This window comes from Chiloscyllium punctatum, chromosome 11, assembly GCF_047496795.1.
Source record: "Chiloscyllium punctatum isolate Juve2018m chromosome 11, sChiPun1.3, whole genome shotgun sequence".
Taxonomy (NCBI): domain Eukaryota; kingdom Metazoa; phylum Chordata; class Chondrichthyes; order Orectolobiformes; family Hemiscylliidae; genus Chiloscyllium; species Chiloscyllium punctatum.
The window spans coordinates 77580367-77598859 of NC_092749.1; the positions used below are offsets into that span (position 1 = coordinate 77580367).

At 42.4% G+C, this 18493-nt stretch overlaps 1 protein-coding gene and 1 long non-coding RNA gene across 2 annotated transcripts in view; one reads left to right on the plus strand and one right to left on the minus strand.

The window, feature by feature from the left end:
* Positions 1-18493, plus strand: part of rsph3 (radial spoke head 3) — an 82120-nt gene that overhangs the window by 8347 nt on the left and 55280 nt on the right. The window contains exon 2 of the mRNA XM_072581083.1: positions 194-278. Coding sequence (XP_072437184.1) covers positions 194-278 — 85 coding nt within the window. The remainder of the gene's footprint in view (positions 1-193; positions 279-18493) is intronic.
* The window catches only part of LOC140483119 (uncharacterized), a 62273-nt gene that overhangs the window by 992 nt on the left and 42788 nt on the right, over positions 1-18493 (minus strand). The window lies entirely within an intron of this gene.

Sequence of the window (18493 nt, forward strand, 5' to 3'; positions counted from 1 at the left end):
CAAGTGTTTGGACCATTGGCAGAGTATTGACATTTCTTATTCAGGATAACAAACTCTGCTTTGATGTCACAGCTACTTAGTAAAATAGATTTGGACCTTACTTAACTCTAAGGTTAAAGAGATTAATGGAACAGGCAAAGCCAGCAAATTAAATTACGGCACTGTGGTAACAGCTCACTCCTTTGTATTTCAGATGTCCAGCAGGATATTATGGAAACATCATGTATGACAGAAGGGTAGTACGAGGAAATACATATGCACAGCATACCCTCCCAGCGGTATGTGTACTGAAACTTGTTTCCAGTTTTACTAAGTTGGATAAGTGTATAGCAGCTAATTTAGCAAAATGATGTGTGCTGATTTCTTAAACTGGCAATGCACTGGATTCAAAGGAGAATAAATTCTGTTCACAGTTGAAGACTTAGATACAAAAATATGACAGATGCTGGAATCCAAGGTAGACAAGCAGGAGGCTGGGAGAACGCAGCAAGCCAGGCAGCATGAAGAGGTTGAGAAGTCAATGGTTCGGTTGTAATCTTTCTTCAGGCCTGAAGAAGGATTACACCTGAAACATCGACTTCTCCACCTCCTAATGCTGCCTGGCTTGCTGTGTTCTTTCAGCCACCTGCTTGTCTACCACAGCTGAAGATTGGCAATTTCAGATTTAGTAGGTTCACACTTAAATTCATAGTTGTGTTCATAAATGTTGTGACTTTAAGTAAATTATAGGTTCACGAAGAGATCCATGTTAAAACTGTAATAAAAGCAAAATTCTGGAAATCTGAATCAGAAGCAGAGAATGAAATAAAATGATGATTGCTATTTCAGTTGACCAACTTGCTCACACACTAACATTTCTGTCCTATCCTGGCCTTGCTCTGATATTGCAACAAAGGAAAACACAAGCTCAAGTAATAACAACTCATCTTCCGCTTGGGCACTTTACATCCTTGTTGTCTCAGTACTGAATTAATCAACTTTACAAACCAGATTATGTCTGTTCTCCATTTTTCTTATTCTCCCCCTCCTGCCCCCACAGTCATGTTGTATTTGTGTCTTGTTTAATTTCAGTTTAGTAGCAAGGACCAATTGTTTCAATTTCACTGCTTAATTTACACTTTTTATCCCCTTTCTCCACTGTTAACCCCTTTGACATTTGCAGTGGACCCCAATACTATCTGCCAGTCTGCTCCTCCTCAGCCTGTCAAAGTAAAAGACAGAAGCTATTTTCCAACATCTTTTAGCTCTGAAGAAGATTCACACCTGACTTGAAACATCAACTCTCTTTCTCTTCACAACTTGAGTTTCTTCAGCATTCTGTTTGTTGATGTTAAAATTGGTGCTGTGTTCCTTTGGTTGCACCCACAGATGCGATATGTCAATTGTACAAGCTGAAATATTGTTCTGTATTCTTATATGAAATAATATGTACAGTTTTTCAAAAATCACAATTAAATAAATACATTCTATAAATGGAGGTAAGTTTGTTCCCTGTGGTGGAAGGTTCATTTTTAGATGTTTCGTCACCATACTAGGTAACATCATCAGCACTGGTGGTATGGCCCACCTTTTATTTTTGTTGGTGATGTTATTTCCTGTTCTATTTCTCAGAGGGTGGTAAATGGGATCCAAGTCAAGTGTTTGTTGATAGAGTTCCGTTTGGAGTGCCATGCTTCTAGGAATTCTCGTGTGTCTCTGTTTGGCTTGACCTAGGATGGGTGTGTTGTCCCAGTCGAAGTGGTGTCCTACCTCATCTGTATGTAAAGATACTAGTGAGTCTTTTCCATGTCTTTTTGTGGCTAGTTGATGTTAATGTATCCTGGTGGCTAGTTTTCTGCCTTTGTCCAATTTAGTGTTTGTTACAGTTCTTGCAAGATATTTTGTAAATTACATTAGTTTTGCTTGTTGTTTGTATAGGTTCTTTCAAGGTCATTGGCTGCTGTTTTAGTGTGTTGGTAAGTTTGTGGGCTACCATGATGCCAAGAGGTCTGACTCATCCAGCACTCATTTCCAAGGTATCTTAGATGTAGGGGAGTCCTTGGGCTATTCACCTTATCTGTGCCCCTCATGATTTTATAAACCTCTATAAGATCACTCCACTCCTCAGCCTCCGCCATTATAGGGAAGAAAGTCCCAGCCTATCCAGCCTCTTCTTATAACTCAAACTCTCCAATCGCAGCAATATCCTTGTAAATTTTTTTTCTGTACCTTTTCTAGTTTAAGCAAGGCAACTACAATGTTCCACAGTGAGGGGAATATTATAATTTTACAATGTTTTTAAACTTAAGACAATTAAAAAGGAAATAGAATGCTTCCACATTTAAATATTATCAGTACCTAGTTATAGAATTAGTTCGGGCTGAAGAGCACTAAAAGATGAGCAAAATAAACTCAGTGGATATAATAAAATGGCAAGGATATTTACTTTTGGTAAGGAGTCTGAATAAGCTAATTGCAATGGTGGAAGTCATCAAGAGGGATATTATAATAATTGAGAGCAAAAAAAATGTACAAGATAAACTAGATAATTAAAACCACAGAAACTTGCAGGACAAAAATACTGGTATTTATTTATAAAAATTCAACACAAAATAAGTAATTTTTGAAGATGACAGTGTACCAGGTGTAATTCCAATTTTAAAAGAAAAATTGAAATAACTGAGGAAGTACTAGTAAGTGTCAGTGACAAGAAAGATATTGGAATTCCAGCTTAAAAAATATCCAGTGACAGAGCATTTAGGTGTGGAGAATGCAATGTGGGGGAGAAGCATGGATTTTTAAAAGATCAGTTTTGTTGAATAATTAATTGAAGGAATTCAAGATGGTGGCAGAGTATGCAGCATCTGGATTCCTGAGCCTGGGGATCATCCATTCCATCTATTTTCTTTCTCTTTTCTTGTTCTTCTCTTTTTTTAAAAAAAAGACTGAAAGAAAACTTACCTTGGTGCAGCTGAGGGCCAGAGGAGAGGGGGCTTGGAGGCTGGCGTGGGAATGGTCACCAGGCCCTGACCAGAGTGGGGACCGTTGTTGGACTGGGGGCCAGTGCAGGGGTCAGCAGCTTGCGAGCCCAGTCAGACCATGTCTGCATGCCTGCATTGATCTGCTGCAGGCCCTTTATGAAAGGACTACAATATTAATCTTTTTAAAGTTATTTCTTAATTTTCTAACTTATATTACCTTACAGTATTCATAGTATAAGTTTTTCATTTCTCTAGTTTATATCTATGATTTGTACCTCGGTACTTTGTACCTAAGATGACATTGTAAACTGTTTACGGTGTACTTTTGTATTTGAGTACATGTGACAATAAATCTAATTCTGAATAACTGATTTAGACAAGAACAGTGCAGTTCTGTTAAACATTGACTTTCAAAGCCACTTTAAAATGGTATGTATGAAATTAACTAAAAGATCCCATTTTGTCTAGGGGCAATGATTAGATTCTCTCATTGGAAAGGGTCACTGCAGGGCATTTGTGTGATATGAACGGTACTTGCGTAATGTTAAAATATTAAATTGGACTATCTCCCTGTAATTAAAGAGTTAAACTGTACTGTCTTCTTCCAGAAACTGAACATTCTGGAAGGGGGTGGGGACAACATTCATGCAGGAATGTGGATTTAGACAGCCATTTACTACTACTCTCCTACTATTATCAAATTAAACTCATTTCAGTCCCTTCCATTCAGAAATACTTTCATAGTCATCCCCCAGCCAATCAGGTTCACTTGCATGATCATCCCCGATACTGAAGTATATCATACCTACATTTTCTGTGGAAGTAGAGGAACCAGAACTCATTTGCAAGGCTGCCCTGAAGCTAGGATATATGACACCTATATTGTCTTGGGTAGTCATGGAGTCAAGAAATCGTCTGCATAATGATTTCCCAGGATTAGGGCATTTACATTTACATTATCTCCAAGGATGACCTCATCCTACCACTGTACTGGGGTAGAATGTGGTTATGGCCGGGGAGTGGCCAGATTACCTGTAAACATTACTAGTTGACCTGTATAAAGGGAATGTGTTTTTCTTGTTCAGGGCCTCATTTTGACTCCACTTTACATGATCAGCAAAGAGTGCCAGAAGGGGTCACCAAGCTTGTACAAGCTTTAATAAACTTTAACTGTTTGCAGAAGGTGGTATGTGCAAATCACATCTCGTGTGTGAAATCTCGGGGAAAAGAACGACACGGTGGCTCAGTGGTTTGCACTGCTGCCTCACAGCACCTTGGGTGACTGTCTATCTGAGTGGAGTTTGCACATTCTCACTGTGTCTGTGGGTTTCTTCCGGGTGCTCCGGTTTCCTCCCACAGTCTAAAGATGTTCAGGTCAGGTGAATTGGCCATGCTAAATTTTCCATGTTCAGGGATGTGTAGGTCCGATGCATTAGTCAGGGGTAGATATAGGGTAGGGGGAGTGGGTCTGGGTAGTTTACTCTTCGGAGGATCGGTGTGGACTTGGTGGGCTGAAGGGCCTGTTTCCACACTGTAGAGATTCTATGATTCCACTTGTCAGCTAAAGCCTGGATATTGTCCATGTTTAGTCGCATTTGGTCATGGACTGCTTCACTATCTGAGATAGAAACAGGCCCTTCGGCCCAACAAATCCGCACCGACCTTCCAAAGAGTGACCCACACAGACCAATTCCCCTAACCTATTGTCCTATATTTACCCCTGACTAATGCAACTAACCTACACATCCCTGAACACTATGGGCAATTTAACGTGGCCAATTAACCTAACCTGCACATCTTTGGCTTGTGGGAGGAAGCCAGAGCACCCAGAGAAAACTCACAGACACAAGGAGAATGTGCAAACTCGACACAGACAGTTGCCTGAAGTTGGAATCAAACCCAGCCCCTGGCAATGTGAGGCAGTAGTGCTAACCACTTCCACCATGTCGTGAATGGTTTAGATTAGATTACTTACAGTGTGGAAACAGGCCCTTCGGCCCAACAAGTCCACACCGACCCGCCAAAGCGTAACCCACCCATTCCCCTACATTTACCCCTTCACCTAACACTATGGGCAATTTAGCATGGCCAATTCACCTGGCCTGCACATCTTTGGACTGTGGGAGGAAACCGGAGCACCCGGAGGAAACCCACGCAGACACAGGGAGAATGTGCAAACTCCACACAGTCAGTTGCCTGAGTCGGGAATTGAACCCAGGCCTCTGGCGCTGTGAGGCAGCAGTGCTAACCACTGTGCCACCGTGCTGTTCTTTTCCTGAGATTTCGCACATGAGATGTGATCTGCACATACCACCTTCTGCAAACAGTTAAAGTTTATTAAAGCATTGCTCAATTATTAGCGAACATCCGCACTTCTGACCTTATCTGTTGGAAGGAAGGTCATTGAAGCAGTTGAAGATAGTTGATCCTAGGGTACTACCCTAAGGAGCTCCTATAGAGATGCCCTGGAACTGACATAACTGATTTTCAACAACTGCAATTAACCTCCTAGATGCCATGTCTGACTCCAACTGGTGAAGACTTTGCTCCCTGATTTCCATCAATTCTAGTTTTGCTAGGGCTCTTTGATGCCACACTAAGTCAAATGTGACCTTGATGTCACTCTTGTGTCATCTGTGGAATTCAACTGTTTTTGTCCATGTGTGAACTAAGGCTATAATGAGGTCAGGAGCTGAGTGTCCCCCTGGCAGATGAGAGGTTTGGAGCTCTCTTCTACAAAGAGCAGTTGATGCTGGATCAGATGTTAATTTTAAATCTGGAACAGATTTTTGTTGAGCAAAGGTATAAGTGGATTGGACCAAAGATAGGTATATGGAGTTAGGCCACAGATCAGTCATGATCTTCCCATTGAGGTTGCAGGGGCTGAATGGCCTACTCCTGTTCCCATGTTCCTAAATTTTTCTTCTGTTGTTTAAGAATTCTTTAATTTTGTCTCAATGTTGCTGTAAATGAATACCATATCGACTAAATTTTAAAACCTGATCTATCAAGCCAGGTTTTATGCTGGGATCTGACTTGTCCAGCAGAAGCATCAGATGGTATCATAATGAGTGTAAATACTGGAAAAGGACAAGTCTCTTGTATTCCTAAATTGTGTTTAGAAGATCTTTACTACAGAATTGTGACCAATTTAATGATGAAGGAACCTCGACCTGACTCTTAGAATAGAGGTAGGCCAAGTAGATCAAGTGTCAGTTGGGAGCATTTGGGACAGTGGAAAAGAACAACGAACAATCAGGAGTAAGCATAATCAACTATCTTCAATGGGGCAAAAAGAAAGCTGAGCTAGATAGACTAGAACCAAAGACTGCTAGGAAAATCTATAGCTGAATAAATGGCTTAACTTCAAAGAAAACATTTGTTTGGGGTCTAAAAGTGCATTTACATGTGGAAGGAGGATCGTGGCTCATGTATTAGACAAGCACTTTGCATTTGTACCTAGAAAGCACATGCTACCCATACCATGGTGACAGGGAAGGGAATTTAGTCAGCAGAAGAGTTCAAAATTGATAGTGGGAGATATAGCATAAAGTGTCAGCACTTGTGTTGACATTGTATTAGGACTAGTTGAGATGTATTTAAGCACACAGATCATTCTGCTATAGTGTGCATTTTTGTTAATGTGAATTCGCTGTAATGCGATTGAATTGGGGACACTGTTTCGAAAGTGCGAACTTCTAAAACATGTATTGGCAGTACTGTGAATACATCACCAACACTTTATGCACTTTTTATAATGCGGGGTTGCACAAGCATTCATCCATTGTTACAAAAGAACTACTTGTACTAAAGAAAATTAGTGGAAATTGTGTAGCCAATGACCATAATTTTTCACCCTTAGCTTCAGGTGGTGCCAGAAAATCAGAGAATTGCAAACATTTCACCCTTGTTCAAAAAGGTGCAGGGACAAGTCTTGCAATTACTAATACAGACTAGTCAGTTTAACTCAGTGGTTGGAAATCTTCCAGAAATTGTTCAGGATAGAATTAAGAGTCATGTGGACAAAACAAAGGGCAAATAGTGTTTACTAAGTTGCTGGATTTTTTTTTTGAGGAGATTACTGAAGGTAATGCTGTTGTTGAGGTGTATATAGACTTTGAAAAGTGACAGGTTTGTGGACACAGTTAGAGCCACATCAAATAAAAGGGACAGCAGCAGCAGCATGAAAAGAACATTGGTTGAGGTAATGGATATTTTGTGAGCTGAAGTGGAGGTCCCTAGAAATCAATATTGGGTTCTTTTTTGCTTTTCCTAATAGGATCTAATTATCTACACCTACCTGTACCACTAGGGATAAATTTCCCTCCTCACCCCTATTAGTGAATCCTGTGTCAGACCCAACCCCCCTCCCCAAGCCCTCACCCCACTCCTGGCATCTTCCCCTGCCACCGTAGGAAGTGCAAAACCTGCGCCAACACCTCCCTCCCCACCTCCATCCAAGGCCCTAAAAGATCCTTCACACAGACAGAAATTTACCTGTACTTCCACAAAGGTCATCTGCTCTATCCTTTGCACCTGAGGTGGTCTCCTCTACATCGGGGAGACAGGACACGAGCTTGCAGAATCATTTCAGAGAACATATCTGGGATACCCGCACCAACTAACGCCTCTACCCCATAGTTGAACAGTTCAACTCCCCCTCCCACTCCACCAAGGATATGTAGGTCCTGAGCTTCCTTCATCGCCAAACCCTAACCTGTGGGAAGGGCTTCTCATCTTCCATGTTGGGACCCTGCAACCACACAACTAATGTGGTTTTCTCCAGTTTCTTTTCCCCCCCCCACACCCCCATCTTATCCCAGTCCCAAACCTCCAACTCAGCACCGCCCTCTTGACCTGTCCATCATCTTTCCAACTATCTGCTCCACCCTCCTCCCTAACCGATCACCCTTTTCCCCCCACCTTCATCTACCTATTGCATTCTCACCTCCCCCTCCCCCCACCCACACCCCCATCCCATTTATCTCTCAGCCTCCCGGCCCACAAGCCTCATTCCTGATGAAGGGCCTATGCCCAAAATATCGATTCTCCTGCTCCTCGGATGCTGTCTGACCTGCTGTTCTTTTCCAGCACGTACTCTCGACTACATGTAACAGAGACAATTCCAAGGTTTGTGGACTATACAGATAAAGCTGAAGCATTCGTAACAATCTTCAGCCAAAAGTGTCAAATAGATATTCCATTTCAACCTCCTCCATTGAATCATAGAAACCCTATAATATGGAGGCAGGCTATTCAGCCCATTGAGTCCACCACACCTTCTGAAGAGCATTCCTCGCAGACCACTCCCTCCCCTAGCCCTGTAACCCTGCATTTCCCATGGCCAAAGCACCCAGCCTACACATCTTTAGACTGTGGGAGGAAATCGACGCAGACCCATGGAGTGAATGTGCCAACACCACACAGCCACCTGAGGGTGGAATTGAACCCCGGTCCCCAGTACTGTGAGGCAATAGTGCATCCCTACATGTCCCTCTTATCGCATATCAATCTTTGGCCAATCAATTCACTTCATGTTGGTGGCATTAGATATTGCACAAGCTAAGGAAACTGACAACATTGCAGCTGTATTGTTGAAGACTAGAAATTTGTGTGCTCCTAGTCAAGCTGTTCCAATATAGCTACAACAGAGTATAAAATTGTCCAGTATGTCTCGTACACAAACAGGAAAACTCCAACCTGGCAATTACCACCCTATCAGTCTACTCTTGATGATCAGTAAAGTGATAGAAGGTATCAATCACAGTGCTATCAAGCACCACTTAGTTAGCAATAACCTGCTCACTGGCATTCTTTTTGAATTCTGCAAGGGCCACTGAACTCCAGAGATGAGACGCAGAGTTTCCCTGTGGCTATCTCCCTTTCTAACAGATAAATGGTTTTTGGTACTGATGGGGGAGATGGCTGTGCAGGGAAACCAGTGGCAGCCAACTTTATGTCACCAGGGCTATGCCTGTTCTACAAGAGAGGAGGAAGAAGAACAGCAGGGCTATAGTGGTAGGGGATTCAGTTGTAAGAGGAACAGTTGGTTGTTTCTGCACCTGCAAAAGAGACTCCAGGATGGTATGTTGCCTCCGTGATGCCAATGTCAGGGATGTCACTGGCTGCAGGGCATTCTGAAAGGGAGGAGTAAACAGACAGATCATGGTTCATACTGATACCAACAACATAGGAAAAGGGATGAGGTTCTCTAAGCAGAATTTAGTGAACTAGAGCAGGACCCAAAATGTAGTAATTTCTGGATTAATCCCAGTGCCACAAGTGAGTGAGTGTAGGAATAGGAGGTTACTCCAGATGATTGCATGGCTGCAGGAGGGAGAGATTTCAATTTCTGGGACTTCGGGATGTTTTTTATAGGTGTGGCACCTGAACCTAAATGGGGACACCATCCTCATGGGTCAGGTTTGCTAGTATTGTCGGGCAGGTTTTAAACTAACTTGGCAGGGGCGGGTGGAATCCACAGAATGTTCAGCAGGAGAAGCCAAAATTAGAAGTGTCAACAAGTAAGTCAGGAAGGAATAGATATTATAGACCGGTTAAGACACAAGGTATTTATCTTTAATGCATGGAGTCTAACAAACAAGGCCGATGAGTTGAGGGCTCAAATTAAAATATGGGAGTATGATATCATTGCTGTCACTGTAACATGGTTGAGAGAGGGGCAGGACTGGCAGCTGAACATTCCAGGATACAGGATCATGAGGTAAGATAGGGAAGAAGACAAAGGAGGGAGTGTTACAGTTTTGATCAGGGTATCTATTACAGTAATAAAGAAGGATGAGATCTTCAGCTTCTCAAGTGAAGCCATATATGTAGTGGACAATGAAGGAAGTTATCTCAGAGTACAGCAGGATCTTGATCAGATGGGCCCGTGGACCGAGGACTAGCAGATGGAGGTTAATTTAGACAAATTAATTTATCTAAATTAAAGGCGATTCCAGCCTTTAACAGTCGACTGTTTGTGTGGAGTTTGCATATTCTCCCCATGTCTGCTTGGGTTTCCTCTGGGTGCTCTGGTTTCCTCCCACAATCCAAAGATGAGCCGGTTAGATGAATTGGCAATGTTAAATTGCCCGTAGTGTTCAGGGATGTGTAGGTTAGCTGCATTGGTCATGGGTAAATGTAGAATAATAAGGTAGGGGAATGGGTCTGGGTGAGTTGCTCTTCAGCGAGTCAGTGTGGACTTGTTGGACCAAATGGCCTATTTCCACACTGTAGGGATTCTATGATTCTATAAAATGTGAGGTGCTGCATTTTGGAGGGGCAAATCAGGGAAAAGGATTTATACACTCAATGGTAAGGTCCTCAATGGGAGTTTTGCTGAACAAAGAGTGCAGGTTCATAGTTCCTTGAAAGTGGAGTCACAGGTAGAAAGGGTAGTGAAGAAGGTATTTAGTATGCTTTTCTTTGTTTGTCAGAGCTTTGAGTATAGGAGTTGGGAGGTCATGTTGCAGCTGTACAAGACATTGGTTAGGCCACTTTTAAAATACTGTGTGCAATTCTGGTTTCCCTGCTATCGGAAGGATATTGTGAAACTTGAAAGCGTTCAGTAAAGATTTACAAGGATGTTGCCAGGATTGGAGGGCTTGAGCTATAGGGAGAGGCTCAATAGGCTGGCTCTATTTTCCCTGGACCATTGGAGGCTGAGGGGTGACCTTTAGAGGTTTATAAAATCATGAGGGGGGTGTATAGGGTAAATAGACAAGGCTTTTTCCCTGGGTTGGGGGAGTCCAGAATTAGAGGGCGTAGGTTTGGGGTGAAAAGGGAAGGATTTAAAAGGGACCTAAGGGACAACTTTTTCACGCAGAGGGTGGTACATGTATGGAATGAGCTGCCAGAGGAAGTGGTGGAGGATGATACAATTACAGTATTCAAAAGGCATCTGGATGGGTATGTGAATAAGAAGGATATGGGTCAAGTGCTGATAAATGAGACTAGATTAATTTAGGATATCTGGTCAGCATTGACAAGTTGGACAGTAAGGTCTATTTCCATGCTGTACATCTGAGTAGAACTTAAAAACCAAAATGAAGCATCCGCACTGCTGGGAGCATGCAATTGGTCCACTAATAGTCCAAGAGAAATAGAAAGAATTTTGGGAAAATGTAAAGATAATAGGGTAGTGATTGGGGATTTTAACCAGGTTAGTCATTGATTAGAGGTAGTAGAATTTTAAATGCATCCAGCACAGCTTTTTAAGCCAGCACATAGAAGATCCTACAAGCGAGGGGGTGGTCCTGGACTTCATTTTAGGTAACGAAGCTGGGCAAGTAGTTGATGTATCAGTGAGAACATTTTGCAAACAGGGATCATAACACAGTTAGAGTCAAAACTACCCCAGCAAAGGGCAAGAAAGGTTTGGATCAGAAATTGGCTAGCTGAAAGAAGACAGAGGGTGGTGGTTGATGGGGAATGTTCATCCTGGAGTTCAGTTACTAGTGGTGTACTGCAAGGATCTGTTTTGGGTCCACTACTGTTAGTCATTTTTATAAATGACCTGGATGAGGGATTAGAGGATGGATTAGTAAATTTGCAGATGACACTAAGGTCAGTAGAGTTGTATGTAGTGTCAAAGGATGTTATAGGTTACAGAGGGACAAAGATAAGCTGCAGAGCTGGGCTGAGAGGTGGCAAATGCATTTTAATGTGGAAAAGTGTGAGGTGATTCATTTGGGAAGGAGCAGCAGGAATGCAGAATACTGGGCTAATAGTAAGATTCTTTGTGGTGTAGATGAGCAGAGGTATCTCTGTGTCCGTATACATAGATCTCTGAAAGTTGCCACCCAGACTGATGGGGTTGTTAAGAAGGCATATGGTGTGTTAGCTTTGATTGGTAGAGGGATTGAGTTTCAGAACCATGAGGTCACGCTGTAGCTCTACAAAACTGGTGCGGCCGCACTTGGAGTGTTGTGTACAGTTCAGGTCACCGCATTATAAAAGGATAGAACATACAAGATTACAGCACAGTACAGGCCCTACAACCCTTGATGTTGTGCCGATCTGTGAAACCAATCTGAAGCCCATCACACATACACAATGTGTGGAAGCTTTGATTAGATTACTCAGTGTGGAAACAGGCCTTTCGGCCCAACAAGTCCACACTACCCACCGAAGAGCAACCCACACAGACCCATTCCCCTACACCTAACACCACGGACAATTTAGCATGGCCAATTCATCTAACCTGCACATTTTTGGACTGTGGGAGGGGTTAAACCGGAGCACCTGGAGGAAACCCACGCAGACACGGGGAGAATGTGCAAACTCCACACAGACAGTTGCCTGAGGTGGGAATTGAACCTGGGTCTCTGGTGCTGTGAGGCAGCACTGCTAACCATTGTGTCACTGTGCCTTTGGAAAGGGTTCAGAGGATATTTACTATGATGTTGCCTGGTATGGAGGGAAGTTCTTAAGAGGAAAGGCTGAGGGACTTGAGGCTGTTTTCATTAGAATGAAGAAGGTTGAGAGGTGACTTAATTGAGACATATAAGATAATCAGAGGGTTAGATAGGGTGGACAGTAGAGCCTTTTTCCTCCGATGATGATGGCTAGCATGAGGGGGCATAGCTTGAAATTGAGTGATAGATATAGAACAGATTTCTTTACTCATACAGTTGTAGGGGCATGGAAAGCTTTGCCTGCAATTGTAGCAGACTTGCCAACTTTAAGGGCATTTAAACGGTCATTGGATAGATGTTTGGATGAAAATGGAATAATATAGATTACAATGGCTTCAGATTGGTTTCACAGGTCGGTGCAACATCAAGGGCTGAAGAGCCTGCACTGCGCTGTAATGTTCTGTGTTCCGTAGGGCTATGGAGAAGGTGCTGTAAAATGAGATTCAATAGTTAAGTTGTTGGTTTTGAAAGGCACAGACCTTTTGAAAGGTTGAAGGGCCTCTCTCTGTGCTGTCGATCTCTGACTGAGATGGATGTGAATGCCCTTGACATCAAGGAACTCTAGCAAAACTGGAGCCAGTAGGAATTGATTCTGCATTAGTTGAATCATACTTCGCACAAAAGAAAATGTGATGTTTGGATGGTCAGTCATCTTTGCTGTAGAACATCTCTGCAGGAGTCCCTCAGGGTAATTTCCTTGGCTGAATCATTTTCAACTGCTTCACCAATGATGTTCTATCCATGATAATGTCAGAAGTAGGAATGTGCAATCAGCAGCAAACTGTTCAGCACCATTCATTACTCCTCAGATACTAAAGAATCTCATGCTTAATGGTAATAAGATCTGGTCAGTATCTGTATTTAACTGACAAGTATGTTTGAACCTCCAATGATTTTTCATTATTTTTACTTTATTGATTAGTGAATTTTTGGTTTGGAGCTGTGAACTGTGAACTGACCTTTGGGCTATGAGCAGCAGTTAGTGATGGTGGTTGGGGGGAGTGGGTGGGGGGCAGCCATGCTAAATTACATAGCGTCGAGGGATGTGTAGACGAGGTAGGTTAGTCCTCATAAATGTAGGTTTGCAGAGATAAGGGTCTTGGTGTGGGTGGCATGCTCATGAGTATTGCTGACACCTCCTCAGTGAACTGAAAATCTGGTCTTTATTGACATCTCCAGAAAATCAGTCAAGAAGCAATAATATATACCTTGAAACAATACAAAATAAAAGCCACTTAAGTAATTTGACCAATTTGGTTATTTTCTTTAATTGTTCCTTAACTATTTGGTTGTGTGACTTTTGTATGAATGAGACTGAAAACAAAAGTTATAAGTTTAAATCAGACATCAGTTAGATTACTTTGGTGTGAGCTACTGACTGGAATCTAATCAAGGGGTTTGGGGTGGTTCATGTTTGGAATAATAGATAAATGGAAGTTAGTCGCAGATTGGAATTTTATCGATGGGATTGGAGTGTTTATTTATAGAAGAACAGGTACTCATGAATGAGGTACAGACTGGAATGTAATTGAGGTGCTTTTTATATAGAATAACTGATAACTCGGTACTCTCTCTCTCCTGCACAATCTCAGTATTTCTCTCTCTCTCTGTCCTGTAAAACCTCTCAATTTCTCTCTCCCTCCCGTGTACAATCTCACTATCTCCCTCTCTATACAGGAAGGGAAAAGGATGAGATTCTGAAGGGAGAATATAGAAAGGTAGGCAAGAATTTAAAAAGGAGGTCCTCGAGGTTAGTAATATCTGGATTACTCCCAGTGCTATGAGCCAGTGAGGATAGGAATAGGAGGATAGAGCAGATGAATGTGTAACTGAGGAGCTGGTGCAGGGGAGAAGGGTTCACAGTTTTGGATCATTGGAATCTCTCTTCTGGGGTGGAAGTGACATGTACAGGAAGGACGAATTGTACCTGAATTGGAAGGCAACTCAAAATCTGGCAGGGAGATTTGCTAGAGCTGCTCGAAGGATTTAAACAAGTAAGGTGGAGGGGTGGGATCCAGTTGAGAGTGAGTCAAACACTCAGGGCAGGCAGAAACAAAGCAGAGAATAAGGTAGGACTGATAAACTAAACTGCATTTACTTCAATGCAAGAGGCCGAACAGGGAAGGCAGACGAACTCAGGGCATGGTTAGGAACATGGGACTGGGATATCATAGCAATTACAAAAATATGGCTCAGGGATGGCCAGGACTGGCGGCTTAAATGTTCCAGGGCACAAATGCTATAGGAAAGATAGAAAGGGGGTCAAGAGAAGAGGGAGAGTAGCGTTTTGATAAGAGATAGCATTACTGCTGTACGTACGATATCCCTAGGAATACCTCCAGGAAAGTAATTTGGCAAGAACTGAGAAATAAGAAAGGGATGATCACCTTATTGAGATTGTATTTTAGACCCCGTAATAGTCAACGGGAAATTGAGAAACAAATTTGTAAGATTTCAGTTATCGCAAGACTAATAGGGTGGTTATGGTAGGGGATTTTAACTTTTTAAATATATACTGAGACTGTTATATTGTTAAGGGTTTAGATTAGATTCCCTACAGTATGGAAACAGGCCCTTTGGCCCAACAAGTCCACACCAACCCTCCAAAAAGTAACCCACCAAGACTCATTCCCCATATTTACCCCTGACTAATGCACCTAACACTATGGGCAATTCACCTGACCTGCACATCTTTGGATTGTGGGAGGAAACCGGAGCAAACCCACACAGACACGGGGAGCATGTGCAAACTCCACACAGTCACCCCAGGTGAAAATTGAACCCGAATCCCTGGTACTGTGAGGCAGCAGTCCAAACCACTGAGCCACCGTGCTGCCCCAGATGGAGAGGAATTTGTGAATTATGTAAAAGAAATTTTATGATTCTGTGTATGTACCTACTAGAGAAAGTGCAAAACTGGTGCAAGTGGACCTATTTTTGGGAATTAAGGCAGGGCAGGTGACTGAAGTATCAGCGGGGTAACATTTTGAGGCCAACAACCGTGATTCTGTTAGTTTTAAGATAGTGATGGAAAAAGAGAAACCAGATCTAAAATTGTAGGAAGGCTAATTTTGACATTATTAGGCAAGAACTTTGAAAACCCTGATTGGGAGCGGATGTTTGAAGGTAAAGGCATGGCTGGAAAATGGGAAGCCTTCAAAAATGAGATAACAAGAGTCCAGAGACAGTATAGTCCTGTTCAAGTGAAAGGAAACGCAGGTAAGGAATGCTGGATGACTACAGAAATTCAGGGTTTGCTTAAGAAAAAGAAGAAAGCGTATATTAGGTATAGACAGGAGAGTATAAAGGCAGTAGGAGTATATTTAAGTGGGAAGTCAGGTGGGTGCAAAGGGGACATGAGATAGCTTTGGCAAATAGGGTTATGGTGAATCCAAAGGATTTTTATAAATGCATTAAGGACAAAAGGGTAACTACAGAGAGAATAGAGCCCCTCAAAGATCAGCAAGGTAGCCCATGTATGAAGCTATAGGAGATGTTGGTGTTAATAAATGAGTATTTTGCATCAATGTTTACTGTGGAAAAGGACATGGAAGATATAGGATGTGGGGAAATAGCTGGTCACATCTTGAAAGATGTCCATATTAGAGAGGAGGTAGTACTGGATGTCTTGAAATGCATAAAAGTGGATAAATCCCCAGGACCTGATCAGGTGTACCCTAGAACTCGGTGGGAAGCTAGGGAAGTGATTGCTGGGCCTCTTGCTGAGATATTTATATCATCGATAGTCACAGGTGAGTTGCTGAAAGACTGGAAGTTGGCTAATGTGGTACCACTATTTAAGAAAGGTGGTAAGAAAAAGCCAAGGAACTATAGGCCAGTGGGCAAATTGTTGGAGGGAATCAGAGGGACAGGATTAACATGTATTTGGAAAGGAAAGGACTGACTAGGGATAGTCAACATAGCTTTGTGTGTGGGGAATCATGTCTCAAGGGGCAACTTTTATGCAGTGTGGTATGTGTATGGAATGAGCTGTCAGAGGAAGTGGTGGAGGCAAGTACAATTGCAACACGTAAAAGGAAGGGTATATGAATAGGAAGGGTTTGGGTGGATATGGGCCTTGTACTGTTAGGTGGGACTAGATTGGGTTGGGATATCTGATCAGCATGGATGAGTTGGACTGAAGGCTCTATTTCCATGCTGTACATTGCTATATGACTCTATGAACTTGATTGAGTTTTTTGAAGAAGTAATGAAGAGGATTGATGAGGGCAGAGCGGTAGGCATGATCCATCCAGACTTCAGTAAGGCATTTGGCAAGGTTCCTCATAGGATACTGGTTGGCAAGGTTAGATCTCATGGAATACAGGGACATCTAGCCATTTGGATATAGAACTGGCTCAAAGGTAGAAGACAAAAGGTAGTGGTGGAGGGTTGCGTTTTAGACTGAAGGCCTGTCACCGGTGGTGTGCCACAGGTGCTGGGTCCACTACTTTTCTTCATTATGTAAATGATTTGGATGTGAACATAGGAAGTATAGTTAGTTAGTTTGCAGATGACACCAAAATTGGAGGTGTAGTGGGCAGCGAACAATGTTACAACGGGATCTTGATCAGATGGGTAAGCGGGCTGAGGAGTGGCAGATGGAGTGTAATTTAGATAAATGTGAGGTGCTGCATTTTGGAAAAGCAGGATTTATACACTTTAATGGTAACGTCCTGGGGAGTGTTGCTGAACAAAGAGACCTTGGACTGCAAGTTCCTAGTTCCTTGAAAGAATAGTTGCAAATAGATAGGATAACGATGAAAGTCTGCTTTCCTTTATTGGTCAGAGCATTGAGTATAGGGAGGTCATGTTGTGGCCATACAGGACATTGGTTAGGCCACTTTTGGAATATTGTGTGTAGTTCTAGTTTCCTTCCTTTCGGAAGGATGTTGTGAAATTTGAAATGGTTCAGAAAAGAGTTACAAGATTATTGCCAGAGTTGGAGGATTTGAGCTATTGTGAGAGTCTAAATAGGCTGGGGCTATTTTCCCTGGAGCGTCATTGGCTATGGGGTGCCCTTGTAAAGATTTATAAAATCATGAGTGGCATGGATAGGATAAATAGACAAGGTCTTTCCCTGGGGTTGGGGAGTTCAGAACTAGAGGGCATAGGTTTATATACAGAATAACTAATACCCAAGAGTGACTCACAGACTGGAATCTAATTGAGAGGATTGGGGTGCTTTTTATAGAGAGTAACAGAAACCCAGGAGTGAGTTACAGACTGAAATTAATCCAAGTGGTCAGGTTGGTTTATACACAGAATACCAGAAACCCGGGAGTGAGTTATAAACTGGACTCGAATTGAGGGGAGTGGCTGACTTATTTACAGAGCAATAGGATATGAATGAGGGAAAAAAAACATCCATCATGGACCAACTCAACTCAACAATGAGCTGAGCTGTGCTCTTAGGTCTTGGTTTCCCCACTAATGGAAAGATCTTCAACTGCTGTGTATAGAGATTTTCATGTGTTCTGAAAGATGGGAGAGAAGCAGGCAGACACCCTTCCAGTGAACAACAGTCAGGAAGGGACAGAAGCAGATTAAGATTTCCAAATGGTATCAGATCAGGACAGTCTTAGATTTAAACATTGACTCAGCAGAGATAGCTTGGAAAGGAAATTGGAGTGAGGACAAATCGCAAGAAATTAACCTGTTTGTTCCACCAACATTTAGGAGGATAAATGATGTGTTCCCAATTTTATCAGGAATTTGAGTGGGATCGTGGCATCAGATTATTGTGAGTCTGTACTGAAAAATTCTAATTGATGCTTGATCAGTTTCCTTTTGCTGAGAACAATTCCAAAACTTGTATAACCTTTTAAGTGTTGAACTCATAAACAACATACTTTAGTGACTCCTCACTTAACTACTTTGAACGCCATCCCCCTCTGCTTTCCCCATTCACTGAAGATATGCATACCCTTTGATAATGTCACTACCATACTGGTTACAATGCTGCCTATCTCGCACTGTCTCCATATGATATAGGAGCAGAGTTAGGCCATTTGACCCAGCAAACCATTTGGTCATGCCTGATATAGGTTTCTCAACCTCCTTTTCTTGCCTTCTCCATGTACCCCTTGATGTCCTTTCTGATTAAAATCTGTT